Source organism: Calypte anna, chromosome 10 (genome assembly GCF_003957555.1).
Source record: "Calypte anna isolate BGI_N300 chromosome 10, bCalAnn1_v1.p, whole genome shotgun sequence".
Taxonomy (NCBI): domain Eukaryota; kingdom Metazoa; phylum Chordata; class Aves; order Apodiformes; family Trochilidae; genus Calypte; species Calypte anna.
This window is the reverse complement of record NC_044256.1, coordinates 2,218,173-2,239,415: the sequence shown is the minus strand read 5'-3', so window position 1 is coordinate 2,239,415 and position 21,243 is coordinate 2,218,173. Positions and strand designations below refer to the sequence as shown.

The 21,243-nt window shown below is 54.4% G+C and overlaps 1 protein-coding gene and 1 non-coding gene across 2 annotated transcripts; both read left to right on the top strand.

The window, feature by feature from the left end:
• The first annotated feature begins 2,931 nt into the window (after positions 1-2,931).
• On the top strand, positions 2,932-3,013 carry TRNAS-AGA. Its single transcript has one exon. It is a non-coding gene; the product is annotated as a tRNA-Ser (tRNA).
• A 14,501-nt stretch (positions 3,014-17,514) lies between these two features.
• Positions 17,515-17,838, top strand: LOC115598868 (beta-keratin-related protein-like). The gene has a single exon (XM_030457273.1). It carries the CDS (start codon positions 17,515-17,517, stop codon positions 17,836-17,838), a length of 324 nt encoding a protein of 107 aa, XP_030313133.1.
• Positions 17,839-21,243: the final 3,405 nt, after the last annotated feature.

Sequence of the window (21,243 nt, the reverse complement as noted above, 5' to 3'; positions counted from 1 at the left end):
CTCACAGCATTCATCAACAGCTTGAGTTTGAAAGGACCTATTGAGACCACCCACCTCAACTGTGTATCCAGCACACAGGCACACGTTCACAGGAGTAGGACCTTGAGGCCTGGTCCCCACATTGCCAGCCCAGGCCTCTCACAGCTGAACATCCCAAGCCCTCCAGGAGTTGGTGGTGCAGGTGCCATCACTGGTGAGACATCCTAGAGTAATGGGCTAAGGTCTGGAGGTGGACTGGCAGTAACAATCAAGTTTAGGAGTAAAGGTACCCCGAGGATTTACTCTGAAAGCTGTGCTGGGACAGACTCTGTTTCAATTCAAGCCCTTTAGCACAAAAAGGGGCTTCCAGTCACACTGGTACGAAAGTGAAATGTACAGCAGGTGCCATTCCATGCACACATCCAGCTCTTTGGCTTCATGGTGCCAGGTTCCAGGGGAGCACTGAGCCACATGACCTTTAGCAGACACTGAAACACAGTGTCTTGGAAGAAAGCAGCAGCTTGAGATTCCATAGAGGCACCAGTTGTTTCAGGTGGTGAAAGGTGTGGAACTGGATTTGAGGAAAGCAGAACTTTCAGAGGAATGAGATAATGATCTGAGGTAGCCCAGGACTGTCTGAGGCCAGGACACAATGTGCACTGGAGTGCACACCAGGCTGACTCAGGTTTGCCTGCAGCTCTGGGATTTTCCCAACTCTTCCACATCACAATGACACCCAGGTGTTCTGGGACATTGATCCAGTGTCTCTTTGTAGTTTGAAATGCATGGAATGAGCCATCCCACCCTGACCCTGGAAAGGGAGACGTGAGCTTTTGGCTCCTTGCCCTGCCCCTCTCCTCAAGAGCAGCCCATCCAGGGCTTTGGCCTCTGGGTTGCCCTTGCTGAGCAAAACAGGTCAGTGTGGGTGTGGGTCTCTTTTGGGGAAGGACGCAAGTGTGTCTTTGATCAGAAAACCAACCCTTGTTAGAGCCCCATCAGCATAAGCAAGATCCTCATGGCCCTCACTCCTGCCCACAAGGAATTTCCTTCAACCCCCAAGGATCTCTCCTGACCTTTGAGCTTTGCCACATCCCTGGAGAGGTCTCTCTCATCTCCCATATGTGATGGTGCAACCTTGTCCTTTTGCCTGAGGGAACCCACAGTCTCTTGTGTATCTTCAATGACCTGTGGGGAGAAATGTCTCTTGGATGAGCCTCAGTGTTCTCTCTGAGAGCACCTGGGAGCTCACTCGAGGTGACAGCAACTGTGACAGGTGACTGTGCTCACCATCAAGAAGGCAATGGGACCAAGGCCATCTGTACCATGCAAATCCACTTCAAATCTCCCTGCACACTACCCTCAGACCTTGGAGATCGTTGCCCTGGTTAGGGTGGAATGGAGAGTAATCAATACTGAGTGGTCAGAAGCAGGAGCAAAACACTCAGATGAAAGAGGCAAGGACTTAATCACCGGCAGGGCCTCGGCAAGCGGCACCTACTCGGTGTTTAGATGCTTCATGAGCAAGGAATGTTTGTGGCCCTGCGGGGCTGTGCGACACAGCATAAAAGCCTGTGCTGCTCCAGGCTCAGCATCCTCCTCTCTTGCCTCCCGCTCCTCGAGGAACGAGGTAAGCCTGAGCCCGCTGCATCTCTCCCTGTGGGCTGAACTGCTCTCCTGCTGCCTGCTCAGCTTGGTGCTTGGGCTGCCTCAGCCTGGCCCTGCAGCAGAAGGGTTGGAGGGCTGTGAGCTCCTTCCCTTTGGATGGTGGTGGCTGGGGAGAGCTGGGAGGAGGGGGTTTCTTGCAAGCAGCAGGGGATGACTGGGGCTCAGCTGCAGGGAGGTCTGCCCAGCAGAATTTCTGCCTCAAGCAGGAGGGCTCTGACCAAATGGGCAAGTGCAGCCAGTGCCTTCTCCAGAGCAGCTGGGTTGGCTCTGGAGCTGGGGTAGGAGCCGTCTGGCTGCAGGTGCCTTAAACGCCCTGTGCAGGGTCCTGTGCCCAAAGAGGTGCCAGTAAAGGCTGGAGAGGCTGATGTTGGGCTTTGTGTGTTCTGCCTGCTCTGTGTTTCAGCTTTGCCTCCGTCAGCGAGAGATGTCTTGCTTCAGACCCTGCCTGCCCCAGTCCTGCGGCAGCTGTGGCCCAACCCCACTTGCAAGCAGCTGCAGTGAGCCCTGTGTCGCCCGCTGCGCTGACTCGACGGTGGCCATCGAGGCCTCCCCGGTGGTGGTGACCCTGCCGGGCCCCATCCTCACCTCTTTCCCTCAGAGCACAGCCGTGGGCTCCTCTCTCTCAGCTGCTGTGGGCAGCTCCCTCAGCGCTGGGGGGTTCCCATCTCTTCTGGGGGCTCCCTTGGGGGTCTGGGGAGCTGCGGGCTGTGTCTGCCTTCCCTCCGCTGCCGTATGAACTGCTGAAGCCGGCCCATCACCCCCTTTGGAGCAGGAAGGAAGACGGGGACTCTGCCGCGGTGGGAGCGTGGCCACGGCTTGCAGGCTCGCTGGGTGTCCTCATGCCCCCTGCCAGGAGGGACCTGTGCCACTGCTCCTCCCTGCACGGCGGCTCTGCCCCTGCCTCCTCTGCCTCTGCTTTGCTTTCAGCTCCTCCAGAAGGAGCTCCCTCTCTGCTGCTTTGCTCAACCTCTGCGCCAATGCCTTTCCTCCTGCTCATTAAAGACTTCATGCAGCATCCTTGGAGACTCCTGGTGGTTTTTATTCTCCCCTGAGTCCCCCCCTCCAAGGTAGCCACCGTTTCTGCAAGGAGGGTAACCTCAGCATCTTCTGTCCTGAGGTTCCCACCTGCTGGGGCTTCGTCCTCTCTCTCGGAGTTTCTGGACCTCCATCCTGCTCAGTGCAGGTTCCCAGTGCAGAGCTGGGAGTGGAGCATTGCCCCCAAGCTCCCCAGGCGCCAGGTGCCATTGGACAGGTCCTTTGCTCAGCAGGCAGAGAGGGCAGGAGCAGGTAGTTGTGGCCGAGTGGTTAAGGCGATGGACTAGAAATCCATTGGGGTTTCCCCGCGCAGGTTCGAATCCTGCCAACTACGGGGTGCTGAGCCCTTTTGGGCTCCCTGCCTGTGACCACGCTGCAGCTCTGGGACTCAGCTCCATGCTGGACCTGCTGCCCAGGGAGACGGGAGAATGCCCTTGCCTACAGCACTTGTCCTTGCCCTGGCCCCCAGAATTCCTGGAGCAAACAGAAATCCTGCTCTGGGAGCCAGGTTGGAGGAAGAGAAGAGACCAGTGCTGAATGAGCCTTGGAAAGAGGTCTTGAGCAGAACTGAAGGGCCTGACCTCAGCTGACATTCCAGGAAGTATCTCCCTGGGTCTGTGACTTTTTAGGTGTGAACTACCCCAACTCTCTCAGAAGCGTGAAAGACTTCCTTGAATCCTTTCTTGTTCATGGTAAGCCTTGGCAAGTTAATAAAGCTGACAGTGAAGACCAAGGACAAGCTGTCTTACACTCCTGTCTTAATTTTCTCATCCTGTCTTTACTGGGAAAGAGTACAGTGGGACGCATGAACGATTATACACATTTCTTACATCAGAGTGTAAAAACTATGTCTGTTCCCAGATGCTTCTATGGCTGCTACCTCCTGCTCCTAACCCCTCATGCACCATCTCGCTGGGCAGGCAGCCTTTATCCATGGGTCTTTTAGACCCTTCTCATTTGAAAGGGACCTGGGCATAAAGAGAATCAGAATGACACCTTTCATTCTACCGGCATTTTACAGAGGATCCCTAAAAAGACTGCCTATCCTGTTGCATGACACCGTTGAAAAAGAGGTGTTCTGGGGTTAAATGTGGAGCCGTGGGCCTTTTAGGCTTTAGAAGTGGTGGTGAGGTTACAAGAATTATGTAGAGCTTTTGAGTTAACTCTTCAGTCTCCTAACTTATTCACAAACTGCATATGAAAAACAGCCATGGCAGTTGTCTCTCTCTTAGAAGATGTGGGAATAAGCTCCTGGGGATAGGTATGGAGTGGAAGGGAGGGAAGCACTGGTTTTCATCTCTGATCATAGGCAGTGTGAATGCAAGACTAAGGTGGACATTTCAGTAGTAGGGGACAGAACATGCCCAGTAATGGTCATGCTCTCTGTAAATCCACTCACAATGACAGAGTGAGTGGGAGTCTGTAAACTCTGCACAAACCTAATTCCTGCAGATGACTCCCCCACCCAGACTGGTATTTGACTGACAGGACAGCATAGAGAAAAGATTTTCTTCATGCAGCCCTGGACTTGTGAAGCTTTGTCCCATCCAGGTAGCCAGTCTAGTTGAGAAAGGCTCCTTGTGTTTCCCTTGGCCCTCCAGCCATCAGACACAAGAGAATTGAAGGTGTTTTAGTTGCTTCATACTCAAAAGAGAATTGAGGGCACTTTCATACAGTGATAGAAATCATATGTTTTCAGGGTTTCTTCCCTTTTCCTATCCACTCAGAAATTAGAACTCCTTTGGTACTGATGAGGAAATGCCCGGTACAACTAAACTCTCTGTACACAAACTCTTTCCATTTCAACCACCCACATCTGATATTTCTTCTGCATTCCCCCTCTTTTCCTGTGCTGGTTTATCAAGCCTCTGAAGGCAGAGATTAAGGTGGGTTTCAGTTTCGGAAAGGAAGATAACCATTCTATGATTTGTCAGGCTTAGCTGGTGAAAGAGCATCTAGAGAGTCGACAGCGGAGCCAGAATACACGAAAGCTCTACGGATGTTCTCTTGCTGCCATGCCGTGGACATTTTCGGTACTCCCATTGCAATCTGCAACGACTGAACAAGAAAGTCCCAAACCTAAGTAATTCTGCTGCTCCTTGCATCCTGCAAGGCTCCAGGGATTGTCTCTGTCTCTCATAAAGCACTGTTTCATTGTTCAGTAAAGGAAGGAACTGCAGTGGACAGCAAGAAAGGGAAAGGAAGAGGGGAAAGGGAAGGAGAATGGGTAGGGGAAGAGAGATTGGCTCGAGTGCATTTCCAGAACATGCCAGATTAATTAAATGACCATAATTCATTACACTTCTTTATGGTTTTGCCAACTGACCATTCTGAAGATCCCACCCACAATGCTGTGGAAATACCCAGATCTAATGCTGGGACTTCGTGCCACACCAAGAAACCCCAAAGCAAACACACATCATAGGAGAGGGGACCTCAGTCTATTCACCACCTGTACCCATAGGAACAGTCTCACAACCCTGACAGGTAGCAATAAACCTGAAAAATCCTGAAATGTTTCACTTTCCCTGGGAATGTGAAATTCAGCTGCTGCCCTCTCCTTCCGTGGTAACCAGAGACATCTCTTAAAACACTCACAGGGACATTGTGACCATCACCTTCCTCCTTTAGGCAATATTGAAATGCCTTAGCTATTGCTGAGGAGCACTTACACAGCATCAAAGCCTTTTTTTGTTTCTCTGTCACAGAATCACAGAATCATCTGGGTCAGAAAGGACCTCTGAGAACACCAGGTCCAGCCCTGTCCCCTCACAGCAGCACAACATGTAGGGAGAGGACACAGCAAGGAAAGATGAGGTAGAGTATCCCATACCATGTGTCCTCCTCATCATCAGTCCTAAAAGCTGCCAGAAGAAGGAGGAAGGAGAGACTGATTCAGAGCTATGGTGTTTGCCTTCCCAAGTAACCATTAGAAGTGATGAAGCTCTGCTGTCCTGGCAATGGCCAAACATCTGCCTGCCAGGGGGTAGAAGTGAGTACATTCCTTCTTTTGCTTGCTTGAGTGCACAGCTTTTGCTGTACCTACTAAGTGGTCTGTATCTCAACCCACAAGTTTTTGCACTTTCACCCTTCCAGTTCTCTCCCCACATCCCACCAGCAGGGAGTGAGCAAATGGCTTTACAGCCCTGAGCTGCCCACCAGGGTTAAACCACAACAGGACTGTCACTCACTGAAACCCTGACTGTGTTAACAGAGCATTACCAGGAAATTAAGGGGAAAAAAATTCCCCCCCTCTACTCACCACTCCTTAGACCATCACTACAACACTGGGTGGAGCTCTGAACTCCCTTGTACAACACACCAGGGAAGTGAAGGGCACCAAAAGCAGAAGGCCACCAAAAGGGCTCTCCCTGGGCTGGAGCTCTTTTCCTTAGTGGAAAGGCTGAGGGTGCTGGCCTGCTACAGCCTGGGGGAGAAAAGGAGTTGAAGGAATCTAACAGCAGTCTCCACCATCTGAAAAGAGGTCCCTCAGACCCCAGGCCAGGTGCTTCCCAGTGGAGAAGGCACAACAGGCACAAGTGGAAGCAAAGTGAATCAGGCTGGCTATAAGGAAAATGTTTTTCATGACAAGGACAGTCAAGCAGGGCTTGCTCAGAGTGGTTGCCTCTGCTCTGAGAGGCTCCCAACACTGGACAACAAGGCCTGAGCAATCTGGTCTCATCTCCTAGGTGGAGATCAGGTGCTTCTGGTGTGACACTGGCCTGGAGACTTTCTGAGGTGCCTTCCAACCAGAACTATCCTATGAACAAATGTGTATCTATAAATTACCTTTCTGTATTACCTAGAACCAGACAAAGTCTGCCTCACAGCAGTGACTTAGGAGCCAGAAGTGTGGTCACAGCTGAACATTTGAGATCACTTTTCTAGTCATTGGAGAAAGAGAAGGATCCCTGTCATGCATTCCTCCTCACTCTCACAGCTAAGTCAGGCTCAGGAAGATGCATCTTCCTCAATGACAACTTAAAGCAGCAATAACATCACAGGGAATGGGAAAGAGAACGAAATCTCCACAGGAAGTCAGTCACCAGGACTTCTCTTATGATCAACAGAAAGAAACAGCAACTTCTGTAAGTCAGTGCAGTTTACCCATTTTGCACCTCTCCATCAGAATGAGTGAAGCCATGACTTACCATTGCCTGCTTCTCTCCGTGGTGCACCTTGGTGATCAGTCCTGATCCTGTAGAAGCCAACAGATCCTACAAGCATCTCCTCCTCCTGGGCACGACCCCCTGATTCCAGTCCTGGTGTACAGAGTCACTCGTATCTACCCATGCTGGTGGCAAACTTCAAGGTGTTGTGTCCACACTGCACAGCTCTTGGCCTGAGTATCCTTTCGACCGTGCCTATATTTCTGTTTGTCAGACATAAGACCTCTGCCACGCACTCATTTTTCCTTCAAAATGTCTAAAAGAGGATGAAAGGTGGACGCCAGCCCTTCAAGGCAATGTCTGGATGCATCATCTGCTATTCAGGGAACGTGTGTCATTCCCAGGGCTATGGCAGGGGGTTGTGTGCTGGTGTTAGAGAGTAAATGATTAATGAAGTACTTGTGGAAGACTGTAAAAAAAGTAAAAACTGACCTATTCTCATCCCTTCTGCTAACTCAAAAGCAGTTCTTTAAGGGAACTACTTGTAGAATCACAGCCCGATTTAATTCCACTGTGGGACACCTGAGTCACAGAATCACAGGAACAGTGACACGGAAGGGAGTTCAGGGAAGGCAGAAGCAAACTGATTTCCAGTGAGCATCCCCTGGCATTGCCTCCTGTAGCCTTATCCAGGTAATTCCCAGGGCAGGAAAGCCTGCCCATGGTAGTCCCTCCCAGGACTGCTCTGAGCTTAGCCCTGCATGTGGAGAAACACTTTTCCAAGTTCCCTGCCCTCCCTGCTGGTGCTTGGTGCTGCCAGGCTGTCCTCAAGTCTGCACATGGGTCACAGGGCCCTGCTGGATCCTCAACAAGGGCTGGGACCCTGAATGGTCCCATTTAGGGGCTGACACTTCCCCAGCTAAGTGACCCAGGCTTTGGGGTGCACACGGGAACCACCTGCACAAGACAGCAGTAATGACTGCAGGCCTTTAGGGGAAGACACAGAGCTGGAGTCTGTGCCAGAGTGAGCAGGGAATTTCCTTCAGGACTTGAGAAACTCAATGGCAGATGGATACTCCATCATGGCCAGAAGGACAATCTACCCCAAAGGGACTTCTCCAACACCAGGTGGAAGCAAAACACCAAGGTGGTAGGTAAGGAGTCAGGGGCTGGTTCCTGAAAACACACACACCCTTTCTGCACACCTCCTGAGGGGAAGGTGACAAACAGGCAGCCTCTGCCCACAGGGACCCAGCTGAGATGGTGGCAGCTGTCAGCACAACTGCTCAGCAGCCGCCCTCCAAAAGCAAACAGTCTGGAAAAGCAGGACACATCTTGCTGTCTCCATCACCTTGAAGAGGAAGCCAGGAACAAAGCCGGGTCCTGCTGCCCCTTTGCTGGACTCGGGTCCCTCCCCAGAGCAAGTGACGCTGTGGGACCCAGGCAGACGCACAAAACTTCCAGAGCGTTTGGTTTTTTTTTTTCTTTCTGGTGAAGAAGAACCCCGGGAAAACATCAGCTCTCGAGACATGACTTGGGCTGTTGCAGCAGCTTCATGAGCCCCAGGGCTTTCCCTGCAGCACCTTCCTGGGATGAAATGCTGACAGCAGAGCTCTGGAAGCCGAGGCTGCCTCAGGATCCAAGTCCCATCCGCCTTGGGCAGCGAAGGGCAGGCCGGCCTGCCTGCCTGCTCAGAAACGGGCGTTTTCTCTTGCTGGAAAACGGACCGAGGCTGAGATCGGAGAGGGCTAAATACAGAGGGCTAAATATTGGCCGCACGGGTGTTCAGAACAAGGTCCCGACCCCGCTCCCCGCCGCCACCTTCCCGGCCGCCACCTTCCCCCCCTTCCCGCCGCCGCTCCGGTGCAGGTGCAGCCTCCGGCCGGCAGGGGGCGCGCGTCCAGCTGCCGCCCCGCGCTGCCCCGCGCCATCATGGCGGCCCTGAGGGGCGGGCGGGGCCCCGAGGGCCGGGCGGGGTTCCGCGGTTTTTCCGCGCTGCCCGCGCTGCTCTGAAGCGGGAGCTTTGGAACTGAGCACCGCAAAACCCTGCCACACTAACTCAGTTACGCAGTACGCACAAACACTTCAGTTTCGCTCTGCTCCCTCGGCCCCTCCTCCCCGCCTCGGTTGTTGGATTTATTTTTTCCCTTTGTTTTTTGGGGGCTGTCGTTTTATTCCCATCGAGGCGTTTGTGGGCACGGCGTCCCACCGCCCCACCATCCGCACAATTTACATCTCATTGGCTGCCTTTCTGGGTTTCTTGTATCTCTCGGCACGCTGGCAAGATACGGGCCAGAAGTTAACGATGTGAGAAAGCAACTCAGGGACTCCTAAGAACCAAACACGAGATGAAGACAGCTCGGTGAGGCAGGAGAGAGGACAGGGAAAGCGCCCAGAGCTGGCGGAATGACCCAAAGATCCCTGCTGGGGGTTGCACCAGCTGCCATTCGGCTCAGCTCCTGCTTGCATCCTGCTGGATGCTCCAGGACGGCTCAGGGACAGGGATGCTGAGAGCGTCCTCCTGCCCAGCAGGGAGCAGGAGGGGACAACCTGGAGTCACCTCCCAGGTGGTTCCAGCTCAGGGCCTTGGCCTCAGCAGCAGAGGCTGATCTGTTAGCAGGGATGTTTATAAACACTTGTTAATGGCCACCCAGCCTCTCGGGGGCTCATTGTCTGCCCAGCTCTTGCAGTCTTCAGCTGCTCTGAACTATTTCTCTCTGTCACATCCCACAGAAGCCGCTGGCCTCCAGCATCAGTGTGAGGAGAAAAAAAAAAAACATTTTCGCCTTGGGAGACAAAGCTAAAGTCCTTTTCAAATTGACCAGCCTGCACAAGGCTGAGGATGAGATAAAAGCAACATGGAATGGCTGAGCAGGAGTCTGTGCCTCACCCTGTAGAGAAATACACCAGCCCTGAAGAACATATTGCCAAGGAGAAAGCCACATTTTTCCAGAGAAAGTACGACAAGGAGACTCAGGTTGAGATGCAGCAGTTGTTTAATGAGAACAGAGAGTGTGCATTTTGAGGAGAGGAGGGGCACTGAGAAGGGGAGGCCAAGGGCTCCAGGGGGCAAGTGGACATCACCCTTCGCAGTGATGTCTGCAAGGCTCTCCTGTCTCCCCATGGCAGCCACAGCCGAGGAGAATGCTCTGCTGTCTGGAGCAAGGGAGGGTGAAGGATGTTGCCTTGGTCAAGCACAGCAGCTGTGGAGCCCTGGCAGGAGGATGAGGGGGCTACACGGGAGTAGCAAGGAAAGCACAGGAAGCCTAAGAGGAAGAAGGGCAGGATGCCGAGGCACGGCACAGGGCTCCCTTCCATTCAGGTGGCGTTTCTCCATTCCGGGTTGTTCTGTCCCAGGTGAGCGATGCGCTGGCCCTACAAGCAGAGGTTGCAGGAACGCAGGGGCCCACAGAGCCCGCTCCCCAGGCCAGCAAACCCGCCACAGCCAAAGGAGCCCCCGGAAGACAGGGGAACCCCCCCAGCGCTGAGGGTGCTCCCCACAGCAGCTGAGAGAGAGGAGCCCACGGCTGTGCTCTGAGGGAAAGAGGTGAGGATGGGGCCCGGCAGGGTCACCACCACCGGGGAGGGTTCGATCACGGTGGTGGAGTCAGCACAGCGCAGGACACAGGGCTCATTGCAGCTGCTTGCAAGGGGGGCTGCTCCGCAGGCAGAAGGCACGCAGGCTCTGTAGCAAGACATCTCTTGGCAGGGCAGGCGGAGCTGGAACACAGAGCAGGGCGTGAGACCGAGAGCCGAGCCCAGGGCAGAGGATGGCTCAGGACTACCATCTGAGCTGCAGAAAGAGCCCAGGGGGGCTCAGACTTACCGAGCTGACTGAGGAGATGGCAGCGAGGGCAGTGGATGGCCGGCCTGGAGACGCGTGGACTTTTATACCCTGGCTCCCCCCCTCGGGGGACCTGAAGCATCCTTTGTGCATGAAGCACTTGGCCACACGCGGGATGTGCTTGCAAAGCCCTTCTGGATGATTTCATCTTTGCCCCTTTCATCTCCGAGGGTTTGCTCCCATCTGGCACGTGGGCAAGGCTGAAACGTGCCCTTTGAGGCGCAGCAGCCATTACGCTGCTCCTTAAGGCCACGAGATGTTGTTGTCCACCTGTTTCACAGGGTTTCTAGAGCAGCGTGCTGGCCAGGCATATTCCTGGAGCACGGCCACCACCACCACCCCTCCACATCGCACGTGGTCCCTCAGGTATTCAGGAATTCAGCACCTGAAGTCACCTTGCCTCTTGACAGGAGCATTCAGGGAGGCCCGTGATGATCACACTGTTCAGCAGTCCTTGTGCTCACCTGCTCCCCCAGTCGCACGGATGTCAGCAGGACATCAAAGGAGACGCCAAGGAGCTGAGCTGCTCACTCTCATCACCAAGGTCCAGCTCTGGCATTCCTGGATGTGAATGGTGTTGTTGCTAGAGGAGGACACCTTTGCTTTTCTTCTTCCCACTGGGCATGTGAGTTCAGCTCGGAGGGTTTATTGTTTACTGAAAAACAAGTTTATCAAAGGAATGGGCCAATGTTCAAAGACACTGTGACTCCTTGCCTGAGGGTGATCCAGGCCAAAATGGGTTTGTTTTTCTCCACATGCTCATGCTGGAGGCCAGCAGCTTCTGTGGGATGTGGTAAAGGCAGGGAACCAGAGCTCCCAGGTGCATGTGTGGGGAGAGAGACAGAGAGAAATAGTTCCGGAAAGCAGAACACGTCAAGATCTGGACACAGGGTGAGTCCAGAAGGGTCTTGGTGGCCAATGCCAAGTTCCTAAACGTACCTGCTAACAGGATCAGCCTCTCTTGCTGAGGCCAAGGCCCTGAAATGAAACCAATAATGAGATGATTACAGATGCCTCAGTGCTTGAGGGACCACGTGCGATGTGGAGGGGCGGTGGTGGTGGCCGTGCTCCAGGAATGTGCCTGGCCAGCACGCTGCTCTAGAAACCCTGTGAAACAGGTGGACAACAACATCTCGTGGCCTTAGGGAGCAGCGTAATGGCTGCTGCGCCTCAAAGGGCACGTTTCAGCCTTGCCCACGTGTCAGATGGGAGCAAACCCTCGGAGATGAAAGGGGCAAAGATGAAATCATCCCCGAGAGCTTTGCAAGCACATCCCCTGTGTGGCCAAGTGCTTCATGCACAAAGGATGCATCAGGTCCCCCGAGGGAGGGAACCAGGGTATAAAAGTCCACGCGTCTCCAGGCCGGCCATCCACTGCCCTCGCTGCCATCTCCTCAGTCAGCTCGGTAAGTCTGAGCCCCCCTGGGCTCTTTCTGCAGCTCAGATGGTGGTCCTGAGCCATCCTCTGCCCTGGGCTCGGCTCTCGGTCTCACGCCCTGCTCTGTGTTCCAGCTCCGCCTGCCCTGCCAAGAGATGTCTTGCTACAGAGCCTGCGTGCCTTCTGCCTGCGGAGCAGCCCCCCTTGCAAGCAGCTGCAATGAGCCCTGTGTCCTGCGCTGTGCTGACTCCACCACCGTGATCGAACCCTCCCCGGTGGTGGTGACCCTGCCGGGCCCCATCCTCACCTCTTTCCCTCAGAGCACAGCCGTGGGCTCCTCTCTCTCAGCTGCTGTGGGGAGCACCCTCAGCGCTGGGGGGGTTCCCCTCTCTTCCGGGGGCTCCTTTGGCTGTGGCGGGTTCGCAGGCCTGGGGAGCGGGCTCTGTGGGCCCCTGCGTTCCTGCAACCTCTGCTTGTAGGGCCAGCGCATCGCTCACCTGGGACAGAACAACCCAGAATGGAGAAACACCACCTGAATGGATGAGAGCCCTGTGCCGTGCCTCGGCATCCTGCCCTTCTTCCTCTTAGGCTTCCTGTGCTTTCCTTGCTACTCCCATGTTGCCCCCTCATCCTCCTGCCAGGGCTCCACAGCTGCTGTGCTTGACCAAGGCAACATCCTTCACCCTCCCTTGCTCCAGACAGCAGAGCATTCTCCTTGGCTGTGGCTGCCATGGGGAGACAGGAGAGCCTTGCAGACATCACTGCAAAGGGTGATGTCCCCTGGAGCCCTTGGCCTCCCCTGCTCAGTGCCCCCTCCTCTCCTCAAAATGCACACTCTCTGTTCTCATTAAACAACTGCTGCATCTCAACCTGAGTCTCCTTGTCGTACTTCCTCTGGAAAAATGTGGCTTTCTCCTGGGTAACATGCTGCAGGGCTGGTGTATGTCTCTACAGGGTGAGGCACAGACTCCTGCTCAGCCATTCCATGTTGCTTTTATCTTATCCTCAGCCTTGTGCAGGCTGCTCAATTTGAAAAAGACTTTAGCTTTGTCTCCCAAGGCCTTTCTTTGCACTTCTCTGGCTCAGCCTGGAGAGACAACCACAGAATCACGGAATCATTCCCATTGGAAATATCTTCTAACATTATCAGGTCCAACCATTTACCACACTCTCACGTCCAATACTACGCCATGTTTATTATGTCCATATCTACACATCTTTTAAGCATCTCCTGGGATGGTAATTCTACTAACTCCCCAGGCCGCCATTTCCAATATTTAACTACCCTTTAGGAAAGAAGTTTCTTCTACTGGGTCATCTAACCCTCCTTTTGTGCAACTTGATGCCATATCCTCTTGCTATTTTTGCTTTTTACTAAGGAGAAAAGACTGAGATCCACCCCACTACAATCTCCTTTCAGCTAGTTGCAGAGAGCAGGGTCTCCTCAGTCTCCTTTTCTCCAGGCAATAGACCCCCAATTTCTTCACATGCTCATTGTAAAACTTGTTCTCCAGACCCTTCACCTGCGTCATTGCATGTTCCAGCCCTTTGATGTCTTTTTTGTAGTAAGGAGCCCAGAACTGAAGATAGGATGCAGAGTACTGCCTCACCAGTGCCAAGCACAGGGGCACAATCATTTCCCTGAACTTACATCCCTTGGAACAACATCAGAGGGACAGGGAGAACAGGTGGTGTTCTTCTCTATACACCTGGTTGCAGTAGGGGATCCAAAAAAAAGGAGAGGAAAGTCTGTCTGTGTAGCTGGTGCCTTGCTCAGAATCTCAGCTTCTGGATACTGGGCATACTTGCAAGGAACTGGGTCTGCTGACAGCTGCCCAGGCTCATCTGAAAAAGGGAGGCAAGAGTGTCCAGGTTAACAAGCTGGCTGGACTGTTTAATGACCTTTAAAGTAGATTTGATGGGAAAGGTGATGGAATTGTAAGTACAAGGGAAGAGCCTGAGGTTTCTGATGCATTAGGAAGCAACAGAGAAACCCCTGTAAATTGTCTCAAGGGAATTAGGACAAACTCCCCTAAGAAGGTGATGTGTCTGACATCCTCTACGAATACATGAAGCATGGAAAAAACATCTATGTGGATGAAAGATGTGCTCACTGTCTCGATTCCTCTCCTCACCCTATCTTATTAAAACAGCTTTTTATTAAGCCACTTGTAATTGGCACCTATTACTGAGACCCAGGAAAGAAGTCTGCACCATTTCTTTCTGTGTCAGATCCCACCCACTTGGTGCAGAACAGCCCAACTATATTAAAAGTTGTCAGAAGAAAACAGTGCTCCCTGGCCTCTGAATAAACTCACTCTGACAAAATCTACATCTATGAGGAGCACGCAGCAGTCACACAGTATTCAAGTTATGTATTGGCCATGGTGTGATCACTGTCTCCACATGCAATAGTATTCTGGTCTGATGAGTGTATGGCCATGCATGGGAAAAGAGGGGCTTGCCCTGATGGTTTGCTCAACCCTTCCACTCTGTTAAGAAAACTATCACTCTGAATAGGAAACTGTCCAGGTATCACCTCAAGTAATACCTGTGCCAGAAGGACTTCTCTGCTCAGAAAATCTCAATGTACCATTCAGCACACATCATGCCTAAGGCCCACAGGATATTCTTAGGACAGTTCACTGGCATGGACACTGCCAGTGATCATCACCTTCCTCCCACAGGCACAGCAACACCACTTGGATGGGCTCTTCCCCAGGCCAAACTGTCCCTTTGATGGCTCCACCAGAAATGCCTGCACCCATTCTGTACCCAGTTAATACAGAGCAGGGCACAAGGCAGGTGTCAGAAGAAAGAGGTCCGCTGCTCTCCATCAGCATGCCTCTGCCTCCAAATGACCCACCCTGCCTTTCCCCAGGGGGATGTAACACCTCCATGCTCTTTTGGTCACCACAGACTCTTGGGACAAAAAAAAAGTCCATTTGAAATTGAGCAGCCTGCACAAGGCTGAGGATGAGATAAAGGCAACATGGAATGGCTGAGCAGGAGTCTGTGCCTCACCCTGTAGAGACATACACCAGCCCTGAAGCATGTGTTGCCAAGGAGAAACTCAGATTTTTCTAGAAACACGCAGACTCAGGCTGAGATGCAGCAGTTGTTTAATGAGAACAGAGAGTGTGCATTTTGAGGAGAGGAGGGGGCACTGAGCAGGGGAGGCCAAGGGCTCCAGGGGGCAAGTGGACATCACCCTTCGCAGTGATGTCTACAAGGCTCTCCTGTCTCCCCATGGCAGCCACAGCCAAGGAGAATGCTCTGCTGTCTGGAGCAAGGGAGGGTGAAGGATGTTGCCTTGGTCAAGCACAGCAGCTGTGGAGCCCTGGCAGGAGGATGAGGGGGCTACATGGGAGTAGTAAGGAAAGCACAGGAAGTCTAAGAGGAAGAAGGGCAGGATGCTGAGGCACGGCACAGGGCTCCCTTCCATTCAGGTGGCGTTTCTCCATTCCGGGTTGTTCTGTCCCAGGTGAGCGATGCGCTGGCCCTACAAGCAGAGGTTGCAGGAACGCAGGGGCCCACAGAGCCCGCTCCCCAGGCCTGTGAACCCGCCACAGCCAAAGGAGCCCCCAGAAGACAGGGGAACCCCCCCAGCACTGAGGGTGCTCCCCACAGCAGCTAAGAGAGAGGAGCCCAGGGATGTGCTCTGAGGGAAAGAGGTGAGGATGGGTCCCGGGAGGGTCACCACCACCGGGGAGGGTTCGATCACGATGGTGGAGTCAGCACAGCGCAGGACACAGGGCTCATTGCAGCTGCTTGCAAGGGGGGCTGCTCCGCAGGCAGAAGGCACGCAGGCTCTGTAGCAAGACATCTCTTGGCAGGGCAGGCGGAGCTGGAACACAGAGCAGGGCGTGAGACCGAGAGCCGAGCCCAGGGCAGAGGATGGCTCAGGACCACCATCTGAGCTGCAGAAAGAGCCCAGGGGGGCTCAGACTTACCGAGCTGACTGAGGAGATGGCAGCGAGGGCAGTGGATGGCCGGCCTGGAGACGCGTGGACTTTTATACCCTGGTTCCCTCCCTCGGGGGACCTGAAGCATCCTTTGTGCATGAAGCACTTGGCCACACGCGGGATGTGCTTGCAAAGCCCTTCTAGATGATTGCATCTTTGCCCCTTTCATCTCCGAGGGTTTGCTCCCATCTGACACGTGGGCAAGGCTGAAACGTGCCCTTTGAGGCGCAGCAGCCATTACGCTGCTCCCTAAGGCCACGAGATGTTGTTGTCCACCTGTTTCACAGGGTTTCTAGATCAGCTGGCTGGCCATGTACATTCCTGGAGCACGGCGACCACCACCACCCCTCCACATCGCACGTGGTCCCTCAAGCACCGAGGCATCTGTAATCATCTCATTATTGGTTTCATTTCAGGGCCTTGGCCTCAGCAAGAGAGGCTGATCCTGTTAGCAGGTACGTTTAGGAACTTGGCATTGGCCACCAAGACCCTTCTGGACTCACCCTGTGTCCAGATCTTGACGTGTTCTGCTTTCCGGAACTATTTCTCTCTGTCTCTCTCCCCACACATGCACCTGGGAGCTCTGGTTCCCTGCCTTTACCACATCCCACAGAAGCTGCTGGCCTCCAGCATGAGCATGTGGAGAAAAACAAACCCATTTTGGCCTGGATCACCCTCAGGCAAGGAGTCACAGTGTCTTTGAACATTGGCCCATTCCTTTGATAAACTTGTTTTTCAGTAAACAATAAACCCTTCGAGCTGAACTCACATGCCCAGTGGGAAGAAGAAAAGCAAAGCTGTCCTCCTCTAGCAACAACACCATTCACATCCAGGAGTGCCAGAGCTGGACCTTGGTGATGAGAGTGAGCAGCTCAGCTCCTTGGCGTCTCCTTTCATGTCCTGCTGACGTCCGTGTGACTGGGGGAGCAGGTGAGCACAAGGACTGCTGAACAGTGTGATCATCACGGGCCTCACTGAATGCTCCTGTCAAGAGGCAAGGTGACTTCAGGTGCTGAATTCCTGAATACCTGAGGGACCACGTGCGATGTGGAGGGGTGGTGGTGGTGGCCGTGCTCCAGGAATGTACATGGCCAGCCAGCTGCTCTAGAAACCCTGTGAAACAGGTGGACAACAACATCTCGTGGCCTTAGGGAGCAGCGTAATGGCTGCTGCACCTCAAAGGGCACGTTTCAGCCTTGCCCGCGTGTCAGATGGGAGCAAACCCTCGGAGATGAAAGGGGCAAAGATGAAATCATCCAGAAGGGCTTTGCAAGCACATCCCGCGTGTGGCCAAGTGCTTCATGCACAAAGGATGCTTCAGGTCCCCCGAGGGGGGGAGCCAGGGTATAAAAGTCCATGCATCTCCAGGCCGGCCATCCACTGCCCTCGCTGCCATCTCCTCAGTCAGCTCGGTAAGTCTGAGCCCCCCTGGGCTCTTTCTGCAGCTCAGATGGTGGTCCTGAGCCATCCTCTGCCCTGGGCTCGGCTCTCGGTCTCACGCCCTGCTCTGTGTTCCAGCTCTGCCTGCCCTGCCAAGAGATGTCTTGCTACAGAGCCTGCGTGCCTTCTGCCTGCGGAGCAGCCCCCCTTGCAAGCAGCTGCAATGAGCCCTGTGTCCTGCGCTGTGCTGACTCCACCACCGTGATCGAACCCTCCCCGGTGGTGGTGACCCTGCCGGGCCCCATCCTCACCTCTTTCCCTCAGAGCACAGCCGTGGGCTCCTCTCTCTCAGCTGCTGTGGGGAGCACCCTCAGCGCTGGGGGGGTTCCCCTCTCTTCCGGGGGCTCCTTTGGCTGTGGCGGGTTCGCAGGCCTGGGGAGCGGGCTCTGTGGGCCCCTGCGTTCCTGCAACCTCTGCTTGTAGGGCCAGCGCATCGCTCACCTGGGACAGAACAACCCGGAATGGAGAAACGCCACCTGAATGGAAGGGAGCCCTGTGCCGTGCCTCGGCATCCTGCCCTTCTTCCTCTTAGGCTTCCTGTGCTTTCCTTGCTACTCCCGTGTAGCCCCCTCATCCTCCTGCCAGGGCTCCACAGCTGCTGTGCTTGACCAAGGCAACATCCTTCACCCTCCCTTGCTCCAGACAGCAGAGCATTCTCCTCGGCTGTGGCTGCCATGGGGAGACAGGAGAGCCTTGCAGACATCACTGCGAAGGGTGATGTCCACTTGCCCCCTGGAGCCCTTGGCCTCCCCTGCTCAGTGCCCCTCCTCTCCTCAAAATGCACACTCTCTGTTCTCATTAAACAACTGATGCATCACAGCCTGAGTCTCCTTGTCATATTTTCTCTGGTAACTGCAAGTTGCTCCCTGCAGTCAGAAGACATTGTTGTCCACCTGTACTCAGTTGTTCACGGGGTTTCTAGAGCAGCTGGCTGGCCAGGCATATTCCTGGAGCACGGCCACCACCACCACCCCTCCACACTGCACGTGGTCCCTCAGGTATTCAGGAATTCAGCACCTGAAGTCACCTTGCCTCTTGACAGGAGCATTCAGGGAGGCCCGTGATGATCACACTGTTCAGCAGTCCTTGTGCTCACCCGCTCCCCCAGTCACACGGATGTCAGCAGGACATCAAAGGAGACGCCAAGGAGCTGAGCTGCTCACTCTCATCACCAAGGTCCAGCTGTGGCACTCCTGGATGTGAATGGTGTTGTTGCTAGAGGAGGACACCTTTGCTTTTCTTCTTCCCACTGGGCATGTGAGTTCAGCTCGGAGGGTTTATTGTTTACTGAAAAACAACTTTACCAAAGGAATGGGCCAATGTTCAAAGACACTGTGACTCCTTGCCTTAGGGTGATCCAGGCCAAAATGGGTTTGTTTTTCTCCACATACTCATGCTGGAGGCCAGCAGCTTCTGTGGGATGTGACAGAGAGAAATAGTTCAGAGCAGCTGAAGACTGCAAGAGCTGGGCAGACAATGAGCCCCCGAGAGGCTGGGTGGCCATTAACAAGTGTTTATAAACATCCCTGCTAACAGATCAGCCTCTGCTGCTGAGGCCAAGGCCCTGAGCTGGAACCACCTGGGAGGTGACTCCAGGTTGTCCCCTCCTGCTCCCTGCTGGGCAGGAGGACGCTCTCAGCATCCCTGTCCCTGAGCCGTCCTGGAGCATCCAGCAGGATGCAAGCAGGAGCTGAGCCCAATGGCAGCTGGTGCAACCCCCAGCTGGGATCTTTGGGTCATTCCGCCAGCTCTGAGAGCTTTCCCTGTCCTCTCTCCTGCCTCACCGAGCTGTCTTCATCTCGTGTTTGGTTCTTAGGAGTCCCTGAGTTGCTTTCTCACATCGTTAACTTCTGGCCCGTATCTTGCCAGCGTGCCGAGAGATACAAGAAACCCAGAAAGGCAGCCAATGAGATGTAAATTGTGCGGATGGTGGGGCGGTGGGACGCCGTGCCCACAAACGCCTCGATGGGAATAAAACGACAGCCCCCAAAAAACAAAGGGAAAAAATAAATCCAACAACCGAGGCGGGGAGGAGGGGCCGAGGGAGCAGAGCGAAACTGAAGTGTTTGTGCGTACTGCGTAACTGAGTTAGTGTGGCAGGGTTTTGCGGTGCTCAGTTCCAAAGCTCCCGCTTCAGAGCAGCGCGGGCAGCGCGGAAAAACCGCGGAACCCCGCCCGGCCCTCGGGGCCCCGCCCGCCCCTCAGGGCCGCCATGATGGCGCGGGGCAGCGCGGGGCGGCAGCTGGACGAGCGCCCCCTGCCGGCCGGAGGCTGCAGCTGCACCGGAGCGGCGGCGGGAAGGGGGGGAAGGTGGCGGCCGGGAAGGTGGCGGCGGGGAGCGGGGTCGGGACCTTGTTCTGAACACCCGTGCGGCCAATATTTAGCCCTCTGTATTTAGCCCTCTCCGATCTCAGCCTCGGTCCGTTTTCCAGCAAGAGAAAACGCCCGTTTCTGAGCAGGCAGGCAGGCAGGCCTGCCCTTCGGTGCCCAAGGCGGATGGGACTTGGATCCTGAGGCAGCCTCGGCTTCCAGAGCTCTGCTGTCAGCATTTCATCCCAGGAAGGTGCTGCAGGGAAAGCCCTGGGGCTCATGAAGCTGCTGCAACAGCCCAAGTCATGTCTCGAGAGCTGATGTTTTCCCGGGGTTCTTCTTCACCAGAAAGAAAAAAAAAAACCAAACGCTCTGGAAGTTTTGTGCGTCTGCCTGGGTCCCACAGCGTCACTTGCTCTGGGGAGGGACCCGAGTCCAGCAAAGGGGCAGCAGGACCCGGCTTTGTTCCTGGCTTCCTCTTCAAGGTGATGGAGACAGCAAGATGTGTCCTGCTTTTCCAGACTGTTTGCTTTTGGAGGGCGGCTGCTGAGCAGTTGTGCTGACAGCTGCCACCATCTCAGCTGGGTCCCTGTGGGCAGAGGCTGCCTGTTTGTCACCTTCCCCTCAGGAGGTGTGCAGAAAGGGTGTGTGTGTTTTCAGGAACCAGCCCCTGACTCCTTACCTACCACCTTGGTGTTTTGCTTCCACCTGGTGTTGGAGAAGTCCCTTTGGGGTAGATTGTCCTTCTGGCCATGATGGAGTATCCATCTGCCATTGAGTTTCTCAAGTCCTGAAGGAAATTCCCTGCTCACTCTGGCACAGACTCCAGCTCTGTGTCTTCCCCTAAAGGCCTGCAGTCTTTACTGCTGTCTTGTGCAGGTGGTTCCCGTGTGCACCCCAAAGCCTGGGTCACTTAGCTGGGGAAGTGTCAGCCCCTAAATGGGACCATTCAGGGTCCCAGCCCTTGTTGAGGATCCAGCAGGGCCCTGTGACCCATGTGCAGACTTGAGGACAGCCTGGCAGCACCAAGCACCAGCAGGGAGGGCAGGGAACTTGGAAAAGTGTTTCTCCACATGCAGGGCTAAGCTCAGAGCAGTCCTGGGAGGGACTACCATGGGCAGGCTTTCCTGCCCTGGGAATTACCTGGATAAGGCTACAGGAGGCAATGCCAGGGGATGCTCACTGGAAATCAGTTTGCTTCTGCCTTCCCTGAACTCCCTTCCGTGTCACTGTTCCTGTGATTCTGTGACTCTGGGGAGGTGGTGGACTCTTCGTCCCTGGAGACATTTAAAAAGCGACTCGATATGGCACTCAGTGCCATGGTCTAGTGACTGTGGCGGTAGCTGATCAAGGGTTGGACTCGATGATCTCTGAGGTCCCTTCCAACCCAGCCTATTCTATGATTCTATGATTCTATGACTCAGGTGTCCCACAGTGGAATTAAATCGGGCTGTGATTCTACAAGTAGTTCCCTTAAAGAACTGCTTTTGAGTTAGCAGAAGGGATGAGAATAGGTCA

Coding starts and splice junctions, on each gene's coding strand:
- LOC115598868 (XM_030457273.1), top strand. CDS start 17,515: ATGTCTTGCTACAGAGCCTGCGTGCCTTCTGCCTGCGGAGCAGCCCCC.